The sequence below is a fragment of the Halichoerus grypus genome, chromosome 3, assembly GCF_964656455.1.
Source record: "Halichoerus grypus chromosome 3, mHalGry1.hap1.1, whole genome shotgun sequence".
NCBI lineage: Eukaryota > Metazoa > Chordata > Mammalia > Carnivora > Phocidae > Halichoerus > Halichoerus grypus.
In genome coordinates, this window is record NC_135714.1 from 92,794,561 (window position 1) to 92,811,073 (window position 16,513).

Below are 16,513 nucleotides of genomic sequence, written 5' to 3' on the forward strand. Positions count from 1 at the left end.
CAGTTCATTAATTAGAAAAACTGGTTACTTTTTTCCCCAAATTTTATAAGTCTCTCTCTCTTTTTTTACTATCATTTCTTTTAAATATTTATGCTTACATTTTAAAAATTTATGAATTTCATTAATGTGGAGACCAAAAGAGTTCTAAGTGACGACTTTTTGTAATAAAAGCTCTCAAGGGACCCAGGATCTCACTTAATCTAGTAAGAGATTATCCCAGATAGAGCTGTGAACTGCGTATATTTTCATAAATTCATCCAACAAACATTTATGGAGATACTTCAGTACACCGTGAATTTGTTGTCTCTGTTTAAGAATATTAATTCAACTTAGGAATTTGGCAGCGATATATACACATTTCTTATAGATTCCAATTCTAAAAAGGGACAAAAATGTGTGATGGCGAGATTCATGAAATGAAAAGGAAGTAATAATTCTGTGCTCTATTTCTCCAGCCACTCATTTTTTTTTCTTGCTTCTCACAGTGTATTTCACTAATCTAGAAGTCCTAATGCTCAATCCTCACAAGATAGAAGCTGGTCTCCAATAGTTTTCACTACACCGACTTCAGACTACTAATTCCCAGTTTGTCACCAATGACTCATTTTAATCCCTTATGACTTTCCAAGCATATGTCAGTAAACCTCTCAAGTTTTTAAAAGTCTGTTAAGCTTTCCCAAGATCTCTGAGTCCTTTGTTGTGCCATTTCTGGTTTGATTGTTTTATCTGATTAAAGATAGGTTCTTAGAGACCACCACATTAAACTGTAACTGCTGAGGGTAATGGGTCCATTTAACACAAATGGCTGTATAATTAAGCTAATATTTGATATTGTTGATGTGCAAAAGTCATTTTTTTTTTTAAAGATTTTATTTATTTGACAGAGACAGACACAGCGAGAGAGGGAACACAAGCAGGGGGAGTGGGAGAGGGAGAAGCAGGCTTCCCGCCGAGCAGGGAGCCCGATGCCGGGCTCGATCCCAGGACCCTGAGATCATGACCTGAGCGGAAGGCAGACGCTTAATGACTGAGCCACCCAGGCGCCCGCAAAAGTCATTCTACAAACAACCAAATACAGAAATGAGCAAAGGACTCAGACATTTCTCCAAAGAAGGCAAACTGGTGGCCAAAAAGCATATGAAAAGATGCTCAACAGCTTAAGGAAATTCAGATTCAAATCACAATGAGAAACTTTGTACCCATTAGGGTGGCAGCTGTTAAAAAATAAGTATATAAATAATGAAATAGCTAACACATGTTGGCAAGGATGTGGAGAAATTGGGACCCCGATCATTGCTGGTGGGAATACAAAATGGATGCAGCCACTGTGGAAAACAGTATGATGATTCCTCAAAAATTCAAACCTAGATTAGCCTATGATCCAGCAATTCCACTTCTAGGTATATACCCAAAAGAACTGAGAGCAGGGACTCAAGCAGTTACTTGCATCCTGGTGTTCATAAGAGCATTATTCACAGTAGCCAAAAGGTGGAAACATCCGAAGTATCCATTGACAGGTGAATGGATAAAAAATGGTATATACGTACAATGGAATATTATTCAGCCTTAATAAGGAATGACATTTTGATACATGCTGTAACATGGATGAACCTGGAAGGCATATGCTAAGTGAAATTAGCCAGACACAAAAGGAGAAATACTCTGTTTCCACTTATAAGAGGTACCTAGAGAGGTCAAAGGCCTAGTCAGAAAATAGAACGGTGATTGCCAGGAGATGAGGTGAGGGAGGAATGGAAAGTTCGTGTTTAATGGAAACAGAGTTTCAGTTGGTGAACATGAAGAAGTTCCGAAGATGAATGGTAGTGATGGTTGTACAACAATGTGAATGTACTTATTGCTGCTGAACTGTGCATGTAAAAATGGTGGAAATGATAAGTTCTATGTTATGTATATTTTAACACAATTCTTTTAAAGAATGAAATTCTGATATATGTTGCAACGTGGTTGAAGTTTGAAAATATTATGCTAAGTAAAATAACCCAGACTCAAAAGGAACAAACAATGTATAACTCTATCTATTCAGGGTACCTGGAAGAGGCAAATTTACAGAGACAGAAAGTAGAATAGAGGTGCCCTGGGGTGGCAGAAGAGAAGAATGGGGAGCTATCATTTAATGGGTACAGAGTTTGTGTTTGGGATGATGACAAATTCTGCATAGTAGGGATTTGATGAATGCACAAGTTTGTGAATGTGCTTAATGCCGCTAAATTGGACACTTAAAAATGGTAAGTGTAAAAATGGAAATGGTAAATTTTATGGTACGTGTCTTTTACCACGATTTTTTAAAAGCTGAATGATTTTTAAAAAGTCATTCTAAATGAATATAGAAACAGAGAAAGGAACACCTCTAAATCCTTAGCATTATCAAATGAATTTATTTTTTCCTCATTCTCTTGAGTATCATCTAATTAAAATAAATAGTACACATCATAGGTGGGTGAAGTACGTATGCCTTTCTTGTTCAAGGTACGTGACACGACTCAGGAACCTTGCGGGCGACTATCATTTATGAAAGAGCCAAAATCCACAAGAGGCCTGGTGCATCAAGCTATTTGCAACTTAAACATCACCCTGCCGATTTATACAAAGGTATTGTCAAATCTGTTGGAGTGCGGTTCAGTCTCTATAGGATTTAATTTTCAAACCCTTTAAAATAAGTAAAAGCAAAAGCACTGAATGCAAGCACATATAGCAGTCATTTTTGATTCCCTGTCAAACTTACGATTTTCCATTTACGTAAGGAAAAAAGGTAGCTCTCCTTTATTTCGCGTTAAATTCACTCTGATGGAAACTTTTCTATCAATACATATTGGACAGGAAAGAAAATTTGAATTTAAGATTTAACTTTTTGGACTCATTTTAAAAAATAAATTGGCTTTGTCTTCACTGTTGTTTTTATGTGCCCTTCTGGGGTGATACTAGTCCATTTGGCCCCAGCAAAGTATTATGAGTTCATTAGCTTCTGTTCACTGCCAATTCACAGGTGGATTATTTATTATTAAATTCAGAACAACCTCATGAGATTTTATCTTATTGCTAAAATAAATTCCTATTCATCTTATAACCTATAATGTTTTGGGGGTATCAAACTAATTTTTCAATGATTTTAGCATGATTAGTACAGAAAATACTCCCATGTGACAAGGGGTAGATTTGAAACATTGTTGAAAAGGAACACTTCATCAATTCCTGACCCAAAGTCTCCTTACCAGGTATTACTTTCTATTCAGACTGCTCACCATTACAGAATGCCTGGCTTACTCTGATCAAGTTGAAGAGGACAACTGAATGAATTAAATGTTGGGGATAACTTAATTTTTATTACTTAAAAAAATTTTAACCAATATCTTTTCAGTGGAAAGTTTCCCCCTCCCCCCATGGCGGTCTGTAGGGGGCTGCAGAGCTGTCAGTGTGTGTACTAGAGGTTGGGGAGGGGGATGAGTAATGGCAGGTAAGACTTGGAGGAGATGTAGAAATATATTTAAAACCCTAAATCTTGACTCCACAAAACAAAGCATTTTCGACACTTCTTTTTACCCACTATGGTATATTTTTCTTAACCAATTATTCTTCTAAATAGAGATCGGATTATTCTTCTAAACAGAGAGAAAAGCTCATAGCATCATGTTTAACGTTGCAAATTCTCATTATATGATAAAAGTGAAACATTATCTGCATATGTAAACATATGTGTTATTCCAGTAATTGGAATACAGCAATAGGTATATCCACCCAAATGAGCACAATCTAATTTCACTCCAGTGATGGAAAATGTACTTTGGGGTTTGTAGATTTGTGAGTCACCGAAGCAGAATGCCAAATAAGAAGCACAACAAAATATATACTGCTGTGGGCAGTCCAACTGAGTGACGTATAAAGATGAATGAGCTTTGTCTCTGATTTCAGTGAACTTTCAGTGTGCTGTAAAATAAAGCATTTACTTTATTATTACACTATCTTTCTAAGTTGAGACATATCATTAATGCCATGATGGTCCAGGACAGCTTTCCAGTTAGTAACTCAAACTAAAAAGGAAAACAATGCCAAACATTGTATACACTTTACATAAACTTTAGAATTTAGTAGCTCTTTATTATAATAGAACTCCTAAATATTGCCTGTGCATTCAAAATATTTTTACCATAAGCTTATTTGTGGTCTTTAACATTTTCAGCTAGTATCTGTAATGACTGGGATATATCACCCCCGTTTCTCTAGACATATGCATCAAATCCATTGAATATCCAACTTCAAGGCTGCTAGTAACCTCTGGGATCTGAAATGAGTATATTTGTAATTTTAGTTCTTTTGTCTAATAAATTAGTATACTTATAATTTTGGTTCTTTTGCCTCTTGAATCTACAGACTTTCACATTTAAATCAATCCTTCTAAATTTTTGTGCCTGTCTTCTATAAACTGTTAGTAAGAAGAAAACCAGAGTACGCTGATGGTATGCTTGCCTGTTGATGTTTGTTGGCAGTGTATTTAATCTTTTCTTCTAAAGACTCTCTACTCTTCCTGCTCTCTTTTTTCCATCTTGCATGGCATCTTGGGGCGGCAAGGAATCAGAGTCAGATCAAGAACAGGAAGAAGAGGTAATTGTATGGCATTGTCGCTTATTGATGTCTGTATTTGCTATAACCACTAATAAGAGCACATAGTTAACCTGTGTTCTTAGAAGGGTTATGCGGTTGTTAGTAACTGAAGGGTCACAGTTTTACTTAACCTCTCTGAGCCTCTGTTTTCTCATCTCGTGGACTAAATTCAAAGGATAGTAAAGCTTTCCCTATAAATCGCTACCCTGTCTCTGTGCAATAATAAAGGTTTCTCTACTGACTGCTGAAGGCCAAGCCATTATTTCAGTTCTCAAAGGTTGGTCTGGAGATGCCTGGAGGTCAAAACTTTTTTTGTTTTTAATATAACTGAGACATTATTTGTCTTTTGCCTCCCGTATCTCCACAAGCTGTAGAGGAGTTTTCCAGAGGCTACATTACATATGATGACATCATCAGTCTGACTCTGGAATGGGTGCTTGTGTATACTTGGGTTCTAGGAATTTCTCAGTTTTAATGTATAAGACAGATATTTACTTGTATATATCAAACATAAACAGAAGTCCTTCAAGGTCTTCAATAATTTTTAGGAGTGTAAAGGAGTCTTGAAACCAAAAAGTTTGAGAACCACTAAGACTAAAAACTTTAAGAAGTGTGTAGTTCAACCAGTAGACTATAATATTATAATGCAGAACTCTACTAATAATGAGCACTTCTTATAAGGTAGATTCTTTATTAAGTGCTCCACGTGCCTCATCAACACTGATCCTCACAATTGCCCTGTGAGGTCTGTGCTATCATAGATGAAGAAAGCCAGTCTTCAAGAGGTTACCTTGAATAAAGAACCTTTTGAATAAGACTTCTTTGATAGTTCAGGCACATTTGTGTTTGTTTCCCTTATAAAGATTTGAATGCCCAAACATCATCATAGAAATGAAAGGAAATTCCTTCTACTTCCCTATTTACATATTGGTTCCTGCTTATAAGATAGACAAATGCAGTTGTTATTAGTTGCACATAAAGATTTTCAAATATACTAGTTTTATATTTTTAATGTTACTTGATGGATTTGGGAATACAAAAACATAAAGAAAAATATAGTAAATACCCTTGTACCCACCAGCTTAAAATGTAAGGCCTTTTTAGTGCAGAGAATTGCCCTGAATTCACTTTTTACTCCTACCCTGGCCGCGGAGCAGGACAAGAGGGGAGGTGATAGCCTCACTGTCCTGCCATATAGAACCATATGCACAGTAATTATGACAGGACAGATGTCAACCTTCCCCTCGATTGTATAGCCACTCTTTGTCTCACATACTCAGTTTCCTTCCTGCACATGATGACCCCCTCACCAAACCTGTTCCAAATGGTACCTACACACCTTCTTAGAAGCGCAATGCAACTATAAAACCATTTTTTGCTATATTTAAATGAGTTTCTTGCATTAGGTTTGTGATTGTTCTATTGAATATTTTCAGGAGCTATGCAGGGCAATAGATCCAGTTTGTATTCTTTTCAGGATTTACAATTTTGGCTTGTCATTAATGACAATGAGACTGCTACTTCTGTAGAATGTATTACCCTGGCATGCTGTTTGTTCTTTCCTTCTTTTTCTCAACTAAATTGACACTGTTTAACCCCCACTTCACTCTTTTCCTGGCCTTTTCCCTAATACGTATGTATTTCTAACATCAAACGCACCCTGGATCATATCTTGCTAGAAATAACATTAAAAAGTGCTTTCCACCTATGAAGTCTAGAAAGGAGGTTTGTTTTTTCCCAAAGTTAGGATAAGAATCAAGGAGACTCTCAGGAAGAACTGTAGCAAAGTACTTTGACCTTCCTCTAGCTGATGTTATCTCCCCATGGGTGTGATTATGAATAGGAGCTTATTTGCACATCAGGGGCTGTGAAAGCAGACACAGTTTTGTAACCATTCAATTTATGTATGTTTTCTTTCAGATCGATATGACATCAGAAAAAAGTAAGATTTTAAATAAAATTGAGTTTGTTTGAAAGCTGGCTACAATAAAGAGAAGCATGAATTAAAATGCAGCTAGTTGCCATTACTAACCACTATAATAATTATATTTTTATATTGTCCTTATTAATCATTAATGTATATTTAGAAAAGCAGCTTGGCCAGTTAAATTACAAAAATATCTAATTTGTTGAGCTAATTAGCAGTAAAATGCAATGATTATTCATCTAAGCATTCACTTTCTTTTGATACCCCTGTTAACCCTGCTATTGCTGTTATGCTTGTTTAGAAACCCACCCTACCATTTTTGTCCATTTGTTAGCATAACATTGTCATCTCATTTTTTTTTAAGCACTGACATGACAGTATCACTTTTATATCAAGCAACACTGACTTCGGGAGAGAGCTCATTATTTTTGTAGGCTACACCTGCAAAAGTGATACTGTCTTAATAGTTCTCAGCTAAAGCTAACCCTCCCCCCACCCCCACCACCCAGCACCTCTTACTGTGGTGAAGTATAACGGACTTCTTTAGGGCTGAGGCCTAATGGACTTTTGTGAAACTTTCTGAAAGAAAAAAAAAAAAAAAAAGAACCAGGAATGCAAAAATCAAAACCTCCTGGATGAAATGACTAATCACAACATTGTGCCATGATAGGGCTAATTTTAAATAATGATGCAAATCCCAAATATAATTTAGTACAGAGAGAACTGGTTTTTACAGACCTTAAGAGAGTTATCTTAGAACTCATTTTGGGTTTGTAACAATTCATTAATATTTTAGTTTTGGGGCCTGTTTCTGGTGACTCTGGTTTCTTGTGTGGAAGAAGTTGAATTTTTCAGGTTTCTTTCTTGCTTCTATGCCCCCAAATAGTTGAGGAAAAAAATACTAATTTTTATTGTTTATTCATTTAAAAATTCATTTTGATTCACTGTATTTCAGGTTGCTATTCCCAAAAGGAGAAAACTTAGAACCATGTTTAATATGGTCATCTGGCCCTATGCAATGATCTGGGGGCTTTTTTTTTTTTTTAAGACTTAGTATAATGTAAATTACTAACTTATTGGGATTTTTTTTTTTTTAAAAATTTGATTTATTTACTTGGAGAGCAGGAGCAGGGGGTGAAGGGCAGAGGGAGAAGCAGACTCCCCACTGAGCAGGGAGCACAAGGCAGGGCTCGATCCCAGGACTCCAGGATCATGACCCAAGCAGAAGGCGGCCGCTTACGGACTGAGCCACCCAGGTGCCCCTAGAATGCTTTTAATTGAGAGTTTCTTTGCTCTTATGTTAAATCATCATTCAGGACTAGATTATTTGAAATTCTGGATGTTTTCATTTGGTTTGTACTTGAACAAATTTGCATTGATATAAATTATTTTAAGATGTCTTTATATATGCATAGTCACAGAGTATATCTCCTCAATAAATACCAATTCTCTCAAGAGAAGACACTTATTTGTTACAAAAGTGACATTATCATTGCCTTAATTCCTTTTTTTAAAAAGAGGTTTTATTTTATTATCCCACTTTCTTCTTCGGAACTACTATGTTTATTTAAAAGGCCCTTTCCTTTGTTTCTTGAATACTAGCTAGTAGAAATTCAAGTTTAATACATCCCCCTGGCTCAGTTGTTTAAAAAAGAAAAAGGAGGGGGTGCCTGGGTGGCTCAGTCAGTTAAGCACCTGCCTTCGGCTCAGGTCATGATCCCAGAGTCCCAGAATCGAGCCCCGCGTTGGGCTCCCTGCCCAGTGGGGAGTCTGCTTCTCCCTCTGTCCCTCACCCCTCTCTCATGCTCTCTCTCTCTCAAATAAATAAATAAAATCTTAAAAAAAAGGAGGAAAAAGCTATTATATAGCTATAATGCCACAAATTCTCCTAAATGACTCCTAAGTGTTGTGAATATTTTTTAAAGTTTAAACATAGACACATGTTTGGGTTGTTTTTTTGTTGTTGTTGTTTTTTTTTTTTTAGTTTAAAGACAATCCTTAGTTTAAAGATAATCCTTAAATAATCTTCATCTAGGTATAAAATAATCTCTAAAGAAGGGCTCTAGTGAAGGAACTCTTTCCTAAGTCTTTTCAAGAGCAAATCCTAAAAGAGTTTGACTGACTTTTCCTTTTTGCTTTGAATGGGTGCAGGTCCCCACTACCTGTCCCTCGAAAATACTACTACATTCAGCACCTATGTACAGGCTTGTAGAAAATAAATATGCTTCACCACAGTAATGTTTTCCATATTTGTTCTAATTTCTTAACCATCCTCCTGCCCGTGCATTTCAGCAAAGCCACCGCTCCCACCAGTTTCTTTCCACCTTTGCTTTGCATGGAAATAACTTGGCTTACATAAACTGTGTGTGTGTCTCGTGTGACTGTCTCTGATTTGGATTGCCATGCATCACATTTTAACTTTGGACTCACATATAAGTTTAATCACAGTCGTTGTTTTGTTCTTTTTTTTCTTTCCTTTCCTTTATTTCCCTCCTTGGTCTGTCCTTTATGTGTCTAAACCAGGAGGTTGCTCCAAGGAAAGGACCATGCCTCTTAGCACAAGACCATTCGTTTCATTGTTAGGTGTGAATTTCCCTTAGATGAAATGCCGGTTTGCAGCTGATTCAGACATCTTTTATATAGTCACTGTATATTGGCAGAACAAAACATACTGATTTCTGGATTTTTATATGATTAAAAAACATATATACTTCATTAGAAGGCATTCTGAATTTGCTACTACTGGCTTTCTCCTAGAGGAAATCAACTTTCTGCAATTTCTAATGCTTTTTTCCTTTTCTTTCCCCATGTTTATATTTTTTTTCAACATTGATCTGTAACATCTGAACAATCTTGAGATACTTCTGTGTAATTTCACTGCGTTCGTTCTTTGTTTTGATCTGTGATGGTGTGTGTGTGTGTGTGTGTGTGTGTCTGTCATGGCTATTTGTTATAGCTTTGTTGTATGTGTGGATGTGCTACAAGTGAGAAAATTAAGCAAGTTATTTCCTGCTCATTTTTCCTTTTCAGTTTTTGTTTTTGTTTTGTTTTGTTTTGTTTTTCCGTTAGCCTTGCTTTGCTTTTGTATCCTGAGACCTTGTGGATCCACCATTCCCAGCCCATTCTGTTGTCCCTCCCGCCACAACAGGAAAAGACACTGTGTCGTTTCAGTCCTGATTACATTTGCCAATATATTTTTTGATTTCCATTTTACTTTCAATGTTTTTCATTCACATCAAAGATGATGAGACAGAATCTACAGAAACATCTGTCCTGAAAAGTCACCTGGTTAATGAAGTTCCTGTCCTAGCCAGTCCGGACTTGCTCTCTGAAGTTTCTGAGATGAAACAAGATTTGATCAAAATGACCGCCATCTTGACCACAGATGTATCTGATAGGGCAGGTTCTATCAAGGTGAAGGAGCTGGTGAAGGCTGCTGAGGAAGAGCCAGGAGAGCCTTTTGAAATTGTTGAAAGAGTTAAAGAGGACTTAGAGAAAGTGAATGAAATCCTGAGAAGTGGAACCTGCGCGAGAGATGAAGGCAGTGTGCGAAGGTCTCAGTCGGAGAGAGAATTAGAGGAAGAGGAATGGGTGATTGTCAGTGATGAGGAAATAGAGGAGGCTAAGCTAAAAGCACCTTTAGAAGTCACCGAATACCCATGTGTAGAAGTTAGAATAGATAAAGAACACAACGTCAAAGTAGAGAAAGACTCAACTGGGCTAGTGAACTACCTTACTGAGGATCTAAATTCCTATGTGTCTCCTCATGAAAGGCCACTGCAGACAGTTCAAGAGATAGCAGGGGAGAAACGTGAGGCTCTGGCTACTGGCAGGAGCTCTGAAAATGAAGGGAAAGATGCAACCCCAGATGAGACACAAAGTGCACAGAAACAGCACAAACCGAGCCTGGGAATAAAGAAGCCAGTGAGAAGGAAATTAAAAGAAAAACAAAAACAAAAAGAGGAAAGTGTACAAGGTAGTGCAGAAAAAAGTGAACTTAAAAAATGTAGTTCAGAAGAGTCATTAGATGAAGATGCAGGTTTAGCCCCCGAGCCCCTTCCCACTGTAAAGGCCACTTCACCTTTGATAGAAGAAACTCCCATTGGTTCCATAAAGGACAAAGTAAAGGCCCTTCAGAAACGAGTGGAAGATGAACAAAAAGGTCGAAGCAAGTTGCCAGTCAGAGTCAAAGGTAAAGAAGATGTGCCAAAAAAGATAACCCACAGGACACATCCAGCTGCATCACCCTCTCTGAAGTCAGAGAGGCATGTACCGGCATCACCCTCCTCTAAAACAGAAAGACACTCTTCTCTTTCCTCCTCTACAAAAACTGAGAGGCATCCTCTGGTATCACCATCAAGTAAAGCTGAGAAGCACTCACCTGTGTCCCCCTCTGCAAAAACTGAAAGGCATTCCCCTGTGTCATCAAGTAAAACCGAGAAACACTCACCTGTGTCACCCTCGACAAAAACGGAAAGGCACTCCCCTGTGTCATCTACAAAAACAGAAAGACACCCACCTATTTCACCTTCAGGTAAAATGGACAAACGCCCACCTGTATCGCCCTCTGGGAGAACGGAGAAACATGCACCAGGATCACCTGGGAGAACAGAAAGACGCTTGCCTGTGTCACCAGCTGGACGAATGGAAAAGCATCCACCTGTATCAACCTCTGGGAAAACTGAGAAGCACCTGCCTGTGTCGCCTTCTGGGAAAACAGAAAAGCAACCACCTGTATCCCCCACCTCAAAAACAGAAAGAATCGAGGAGACAATGTCTGTCCGGGAGTTGATGAAAGCTTTCCAGTCAGGTCAGGACCCATCTAAACATAAGACTGGACTCTTTGAGCACAAGTCAGCAAAACAAAAGCAGCCACAAGAAAAAGGCAAAGCTCGGGTAGAAAAAGAAAAGGGGCAGATGCTAAACCACAGAGAAACACAGAAAACCGAGAGTCAGACGATCAAACGAGGCCAGAGATTTGTGGTAACAGGAGTTCCCGAATCCAAAAGAGCAGTCCGTGCTTCCTCCGTAGGGTTTAAGAGAGAAGATCTAGTTATAGAGAAGGCGAAAGCTCTTAGCCACAAAACACCTGAACCCGTTCAGTCAGCACCAGAAGAAGAAAGCCATAAAGAGAGTGAAGTTCCCAAAGAAAAGCTGACTGATGAACAGGGAGACATGGATCTCCAGATCAGCCCAGATAGGAAAACCTCCACTGACTTTTCTGACGTCATTAAGCAAGAATTGGAAGACAATGACAAATACCAACAGTTCCGAATGAGTGAGAAGACAGAAGAAGTACAGCTTCACTTAGATCAAGTACTTACTAGTCCTTTCAACACAACATTTCCACTAGATTACATGAAAGATGAATTTCTCCCGGCTCTGTCTTTACAAAGTGGTGCTTTGGATGGCAGTTCTGAGAGCCTCAAGCCTGAAGGGGTGGCAGGTTCTCCATGTGGCAGCCTGATGGAAGGGACCCCTCAGATTAGTTCCGAAGAAAGCTATAAGCATGAGGGCCTCGCAGAGACCCCTGAGACAAGCCCAGAAAGCCTTTCTTTCTCACCGAAGAAAAGCGAGGAGCAAATTGGGGAAATAAGCGGAACGACCAAGTCAGAAACACCAACAGCAGTTCCTTCAGAAAAAGACCATCCCTCAATCAAAGACATCACTGATGGTTCTGAAGAGCAAGGTGCCATAGTCACTGAAGGCACGGAGTCCTCAGCTGAGTGTTTGCTGAAGGAGGCCACCCTAGACCCTTCCAAAGATGCATGCCCCGAGCAAGAAGATGATTCCCTTGGCAGCTGTAGTGTGTTACTAGCAAAAGAAACACCCAAAGGATTGACTGGGGAAGCATTCTCTGATGAGGGTCAACTTACGAAAGTTGGTTCAGCCCACAAAACCCACACTGATACTGAAGCTCAGAAATCCACAACCACTGAGCCCTCAGATGAGACAAAGGCCTCTCCACGGCCCGAAGCTTGTGTAAAGACAGGCACAGGAACTGAATCAAAGCCCCAGGGAGTTGCTAGAAGTCCCCAAGGGTTAGAACTTGCACTCCCTAGCCGAGATAGTGAGGTCCTCAGTCCCGGTGCTGATGAATCCTTTGCAGTGAGCCACAGAGACTCCCTGGAAGCCAGCCCTGTGCTGGAGGATAACTCCTCACACAAAACTCCGGATTCTCTGGAGCCAAGTCCTCTGAAAGAATCCCCTTGCCGTGACTCTCTTGAAAGCAGCCCTGTGGAACCAAAGATGAAGGCTGGCGTTCTCCCAAGTCACTTCCCTCTTCCTGCAGCCATAGCCAAAACAGAACTCTTTACAGAAGCGGCCTCTGTGCGGTCCCGGCTGCTCCGAGACCCGGACGGCAGTGCCGAGGACGACAGTGTTGAGCAGACGTCACTGGTAGAGAGCTCAGGGAAGAGCCCCCTTTCTCCTGACACCCCCAGCTCGGAAGAAGTTAGCTATGAGGTCACACCCAAAGCCACAGATGCAAGCACACCCAAACCAGCTGTAATTCACGAATGTGCAGAGGAGGATGACTTGGAAAATGGGGAGAAAAGGAGATTCACACCTGAAGAGGAAATGTTTAAAATGGTAACCAAAATCAAAACGTTTGATGAACTTGAACAAGAAGCAAAGCAGAAAAGGGACTACAAGAAAGAACCCAAGCAAGAAGAATCTTCTTCATCCTCTGACCCAGATGCTGACTGTTCAGCGGATGTGGATGAACCAAAACAGATGGAGAGTGTCGAGGATGAAAGCGATGTCCCTGTGGTAGTAACATCAGAGAGCAGAAAGGCTTCTTCCTCCTCCGAGAGTGAACCTGAGTTGGCACAGCTGAAAAAAGGTGCTGACGCAGGCCTCTTACCAGAGCCAGTTATTCGGGTGCAGCCTCCTTCCCCGCTTCCATCCAGCGTAGACTCCAATTCTAGTCCTGAAGAAGTACAATTTCAACCCATCGTTTCCAAACAATACACTTTCAAAATGAATGAAGATAGTCAAGAAGAGTCAGGTAAATCAGAAGAAAAAGATCGTGAATCCCATGTACCTGAAGAGAGTCCTACCGTTTCTACTAACGGCCCAGATATGTCTTATGATGATCTGAACGGAGATGCTGAGCAACCAGAAGTCTGTGAAGGCCATGGGTGTGGGACCGGAAGTCCCAGCAGCTCAGTCACTCCTATATCTTCAGGTCTCTACAGCTCCCCCAGGGAAGATGCCAACGAGCACCTAGCTATCCACGAGGAATCAGTACCTCTGCAAGACACTGATGAAAAAGACACCAAAGGAGAAGAGCTTGATGTTTCTCGAGTGGAATCTCTACAGGTAGATTGCCCCAGTGAAAGCTCTTCATCTTTGTCCTCCTTGCCTCACTGTCCAGCCTCTGAAGGACAAGAATTAGATGAAGACATATCCCCTCTCTCTTCTGCTACAAAAAGGGAGGGCACCAAAACCGACCAGGCTTTTGAGAGCTTACCAAAGGACTATGCCACTCAAGACTCATCGATCACTACTCAAACAGATAAATTGTCCATGGATGTTCCAGTGTCTGACCCGGCTGAGACTGATGAAATCTACAATCCTCAAATAATAAGCCCTTATGAAAATGTTCCTTCCCAATCTTTTTTCTCCAGTGAAGAAAGCAAAACCCAAACGGATGCAGGACACACAAGTTTTCACTCTTCGGAAGTGTGTTCTGTTACCATCACATCCTCTGTTGAAGACGTGGTAGTAACCAGCTCCTCCAATAGATGTGTTTCAAGCCAAGAATCTAATTTTGAGGACCAAAACATGGAAAAAGAATCCAAACAAGAAAGCACCTCATGGGAAAAGCAATCAGATCAAGCCCCTTCATCTTTAGAGCCTTCTGTACCAAATACATCAGCAGTTGTTAGTGACCAAATCAGCAAAGTCATCATCACAAAAACTGATGTGGATTCGGATTCCTGGAGTGAAATCCGTGAGGATGATGAAGCCTTTGAAGCTCGAGTGAAAGAGGAAGAACAAAAGATATTTGGTTTGATGGTAGACAGACAATCACAGGGTACCACCCCTGACACCACTCCGGCAAGGACCCCAACTGAAGAGGGGACCCCAACCAGTGAGCAAAACCCATTTCTCTTTCAGGAAGGAAAATTGTTTGAGATGACCCGAAGTGGTGCCATTGATATGACCAAAAGGTCCTATGCCGATGAAAGTTTTCACTTTTTCCAAATTGGGCAAGAATCCACGGAAGAGACTCTCTCTGAAGACATGAAAGAAGGGAGTCCTGGGGCTGAGCCCCCACAACGGGAGACATCAGCTGAGTCACTAGCTCTCTCAGAATCAAAAGAAACAGTGAGTGAGGAAGCATACTTAATTCCAGATGACCTGAGTGAGGAAGCAGAGGAAATACCTGCTTCAGATGCTCAACTTAACACCCACATGGGGAACTCAACCTCCATTGAAACATCAACAAAAGAGGCTCTTTCTGAAGGCGCCGAGGACCTCCCCACCACACAAATGGGTGATACGCCTCCTAAATCTAGTGTGAAAGATCCATCTTGCCCTGACTCCCCTGAACCAGTTGTACACGTTCAGTTAGATTTTTCCGCAGTTACCAGGTCTGTGTATTCAGATCGGGAGGATGATTCTCCTGATTCTTCCCCAGAGGAACAGAAATCAGTAATTGAAATCCCTACTGCACCCATGGAGAATGTGCCTTCTACTGAAAGCAAATCCAAAATTCCTGTAAGGACTATACCCACATCAACCCCAGCACCCCCATCCGTGGAGTATGAGAGTTCCCTTTCTGAAGATTTCTTACCCAGCCTGGATGAGGAAAGTAAAGAGGATGAAACAAAACCAAAGTCTAAAATCCCCGTGAAAGCCCCTGTCCAAAGAGTAGAGCAGCAGCTTTCACATCTAGATTCATCTCTCCAGAAAATAGTGGCTCCTCAGGGTCAGGACATGACAAGCAGAACACCAGATAGTGGAAGCAAATCTGAATCTGATGCCAGTGCTTTGGACTCAAAGACCAAATGTCCAGTAAAAACCAAAAGTTACACTGAGACAGAAACAGAGAGCAGAGAGAGGACAGAGGAGCTGGAGTTAGAATCAGAAGAGGGGGCCACCAGACCAAAGATATTTACATCCCGATTGCCAGTTAAGAGCAAAAGCACCACATCTTCCTGCAAAGGCGCTGTGAGCCCTACAAAAGAAAGTAAGGAGCATTTCTTTGACCTTTACAGGAACTCCATAGAATTCTTTGAGGAGATTAGTGATGAGGCTTCCAAGTTAGTGGATAGACTTACACAGTCAGAAAGGGAGCAAGACTTAGTTTCAGATGATGAAAGTAGTAGTGCCCTGGAAGTTTCAGTAATTGAAAATCTGCCACCTGTTGAGACCGAGCATTCAATTCCTGAGGACATCTTTGACACAAGGCCTATTTGGGATGAGTCCATTGAGACTCTGATTGAACGCATCCCTGATGAAAATGGCCATGACCATGCTGAAGGTATTTGCCAGCCACTGGGATTCCCTGTGCTACGCATGTCATAAATTTGATATCGTTTTTTTGTATATCTTTTATTTGGTGATTTGTGTCTCATTTTCTTTAAGCTTTCTGTAGTGGTTACTGTGTGTAAGGCCTTTGTGTTTCGTGCTTTCTCTGTGTACTCTTGTCTATGAAAACAATCTCAAGATTGAGTAATGAGAATGCTTATGGAAAACATAAACATGATAAACAGGCAATGGTGATCTTGCCTTTCTCGAGCCACTGCACGTCAGGCCATGCAAGCTTTGAGTTTTGTTGTTCTGGAGTCCCAGGCTTAGCCTCAAATTAAGCACTTTTGCTTTTGCACATGAATACATTGGGCTTTGTTTCATATGGTAAGGATTCATTGCTTTTTCTTCTTACCTTTAAGTATTTTAAAATAATTTGTACTCAATAAATTTGTAATCATTAGGAAGCCATTTGCCCAAGAAGATTTC

The 16,513-nt window shown here is 40.2% G+C and overlaps 1 protein-coding gene across 40 annotated transcripts in view; it reads left to right on the top strand.

Annotated features, from left to right (window-relative positions):
• The window catches only part of ANK2 (ankyrin 2), a 628,385-nt gene that overhangs the window by 590,764 nt on the left and 21,108 nt on the right, over positions 1–16,513 (top strand). For 22 of the 40 annotated variants that reach the window (XM_078069115.1, XM_078069120.1, XM_078069117.1 and 19 more), the window contains 4 exons: positions 2,488–2,610; positions 4,585–4,617; positions 6,538–6,559; positions 9,786–16,037. In XM_078069115.1, coding sequence (XP_077925241.1) covers positions 2,488–2,610; positions 4,585–4,617; positions 6,538–6,559; positions 9,786–16,037 — 6,430 coding nt within the window. The remainder of the gene's footprint in view (positions 1–2,487; positions 2,611–4,584; positions 4,618–6,537; positions 6,560–9,785; positions 16,038–16,513) is intronic. The other 18 variants (XM_078069138.1, XM_078069146.1, XM_078069136.1 and 15 more) reach the window with 1 other exon arrangement.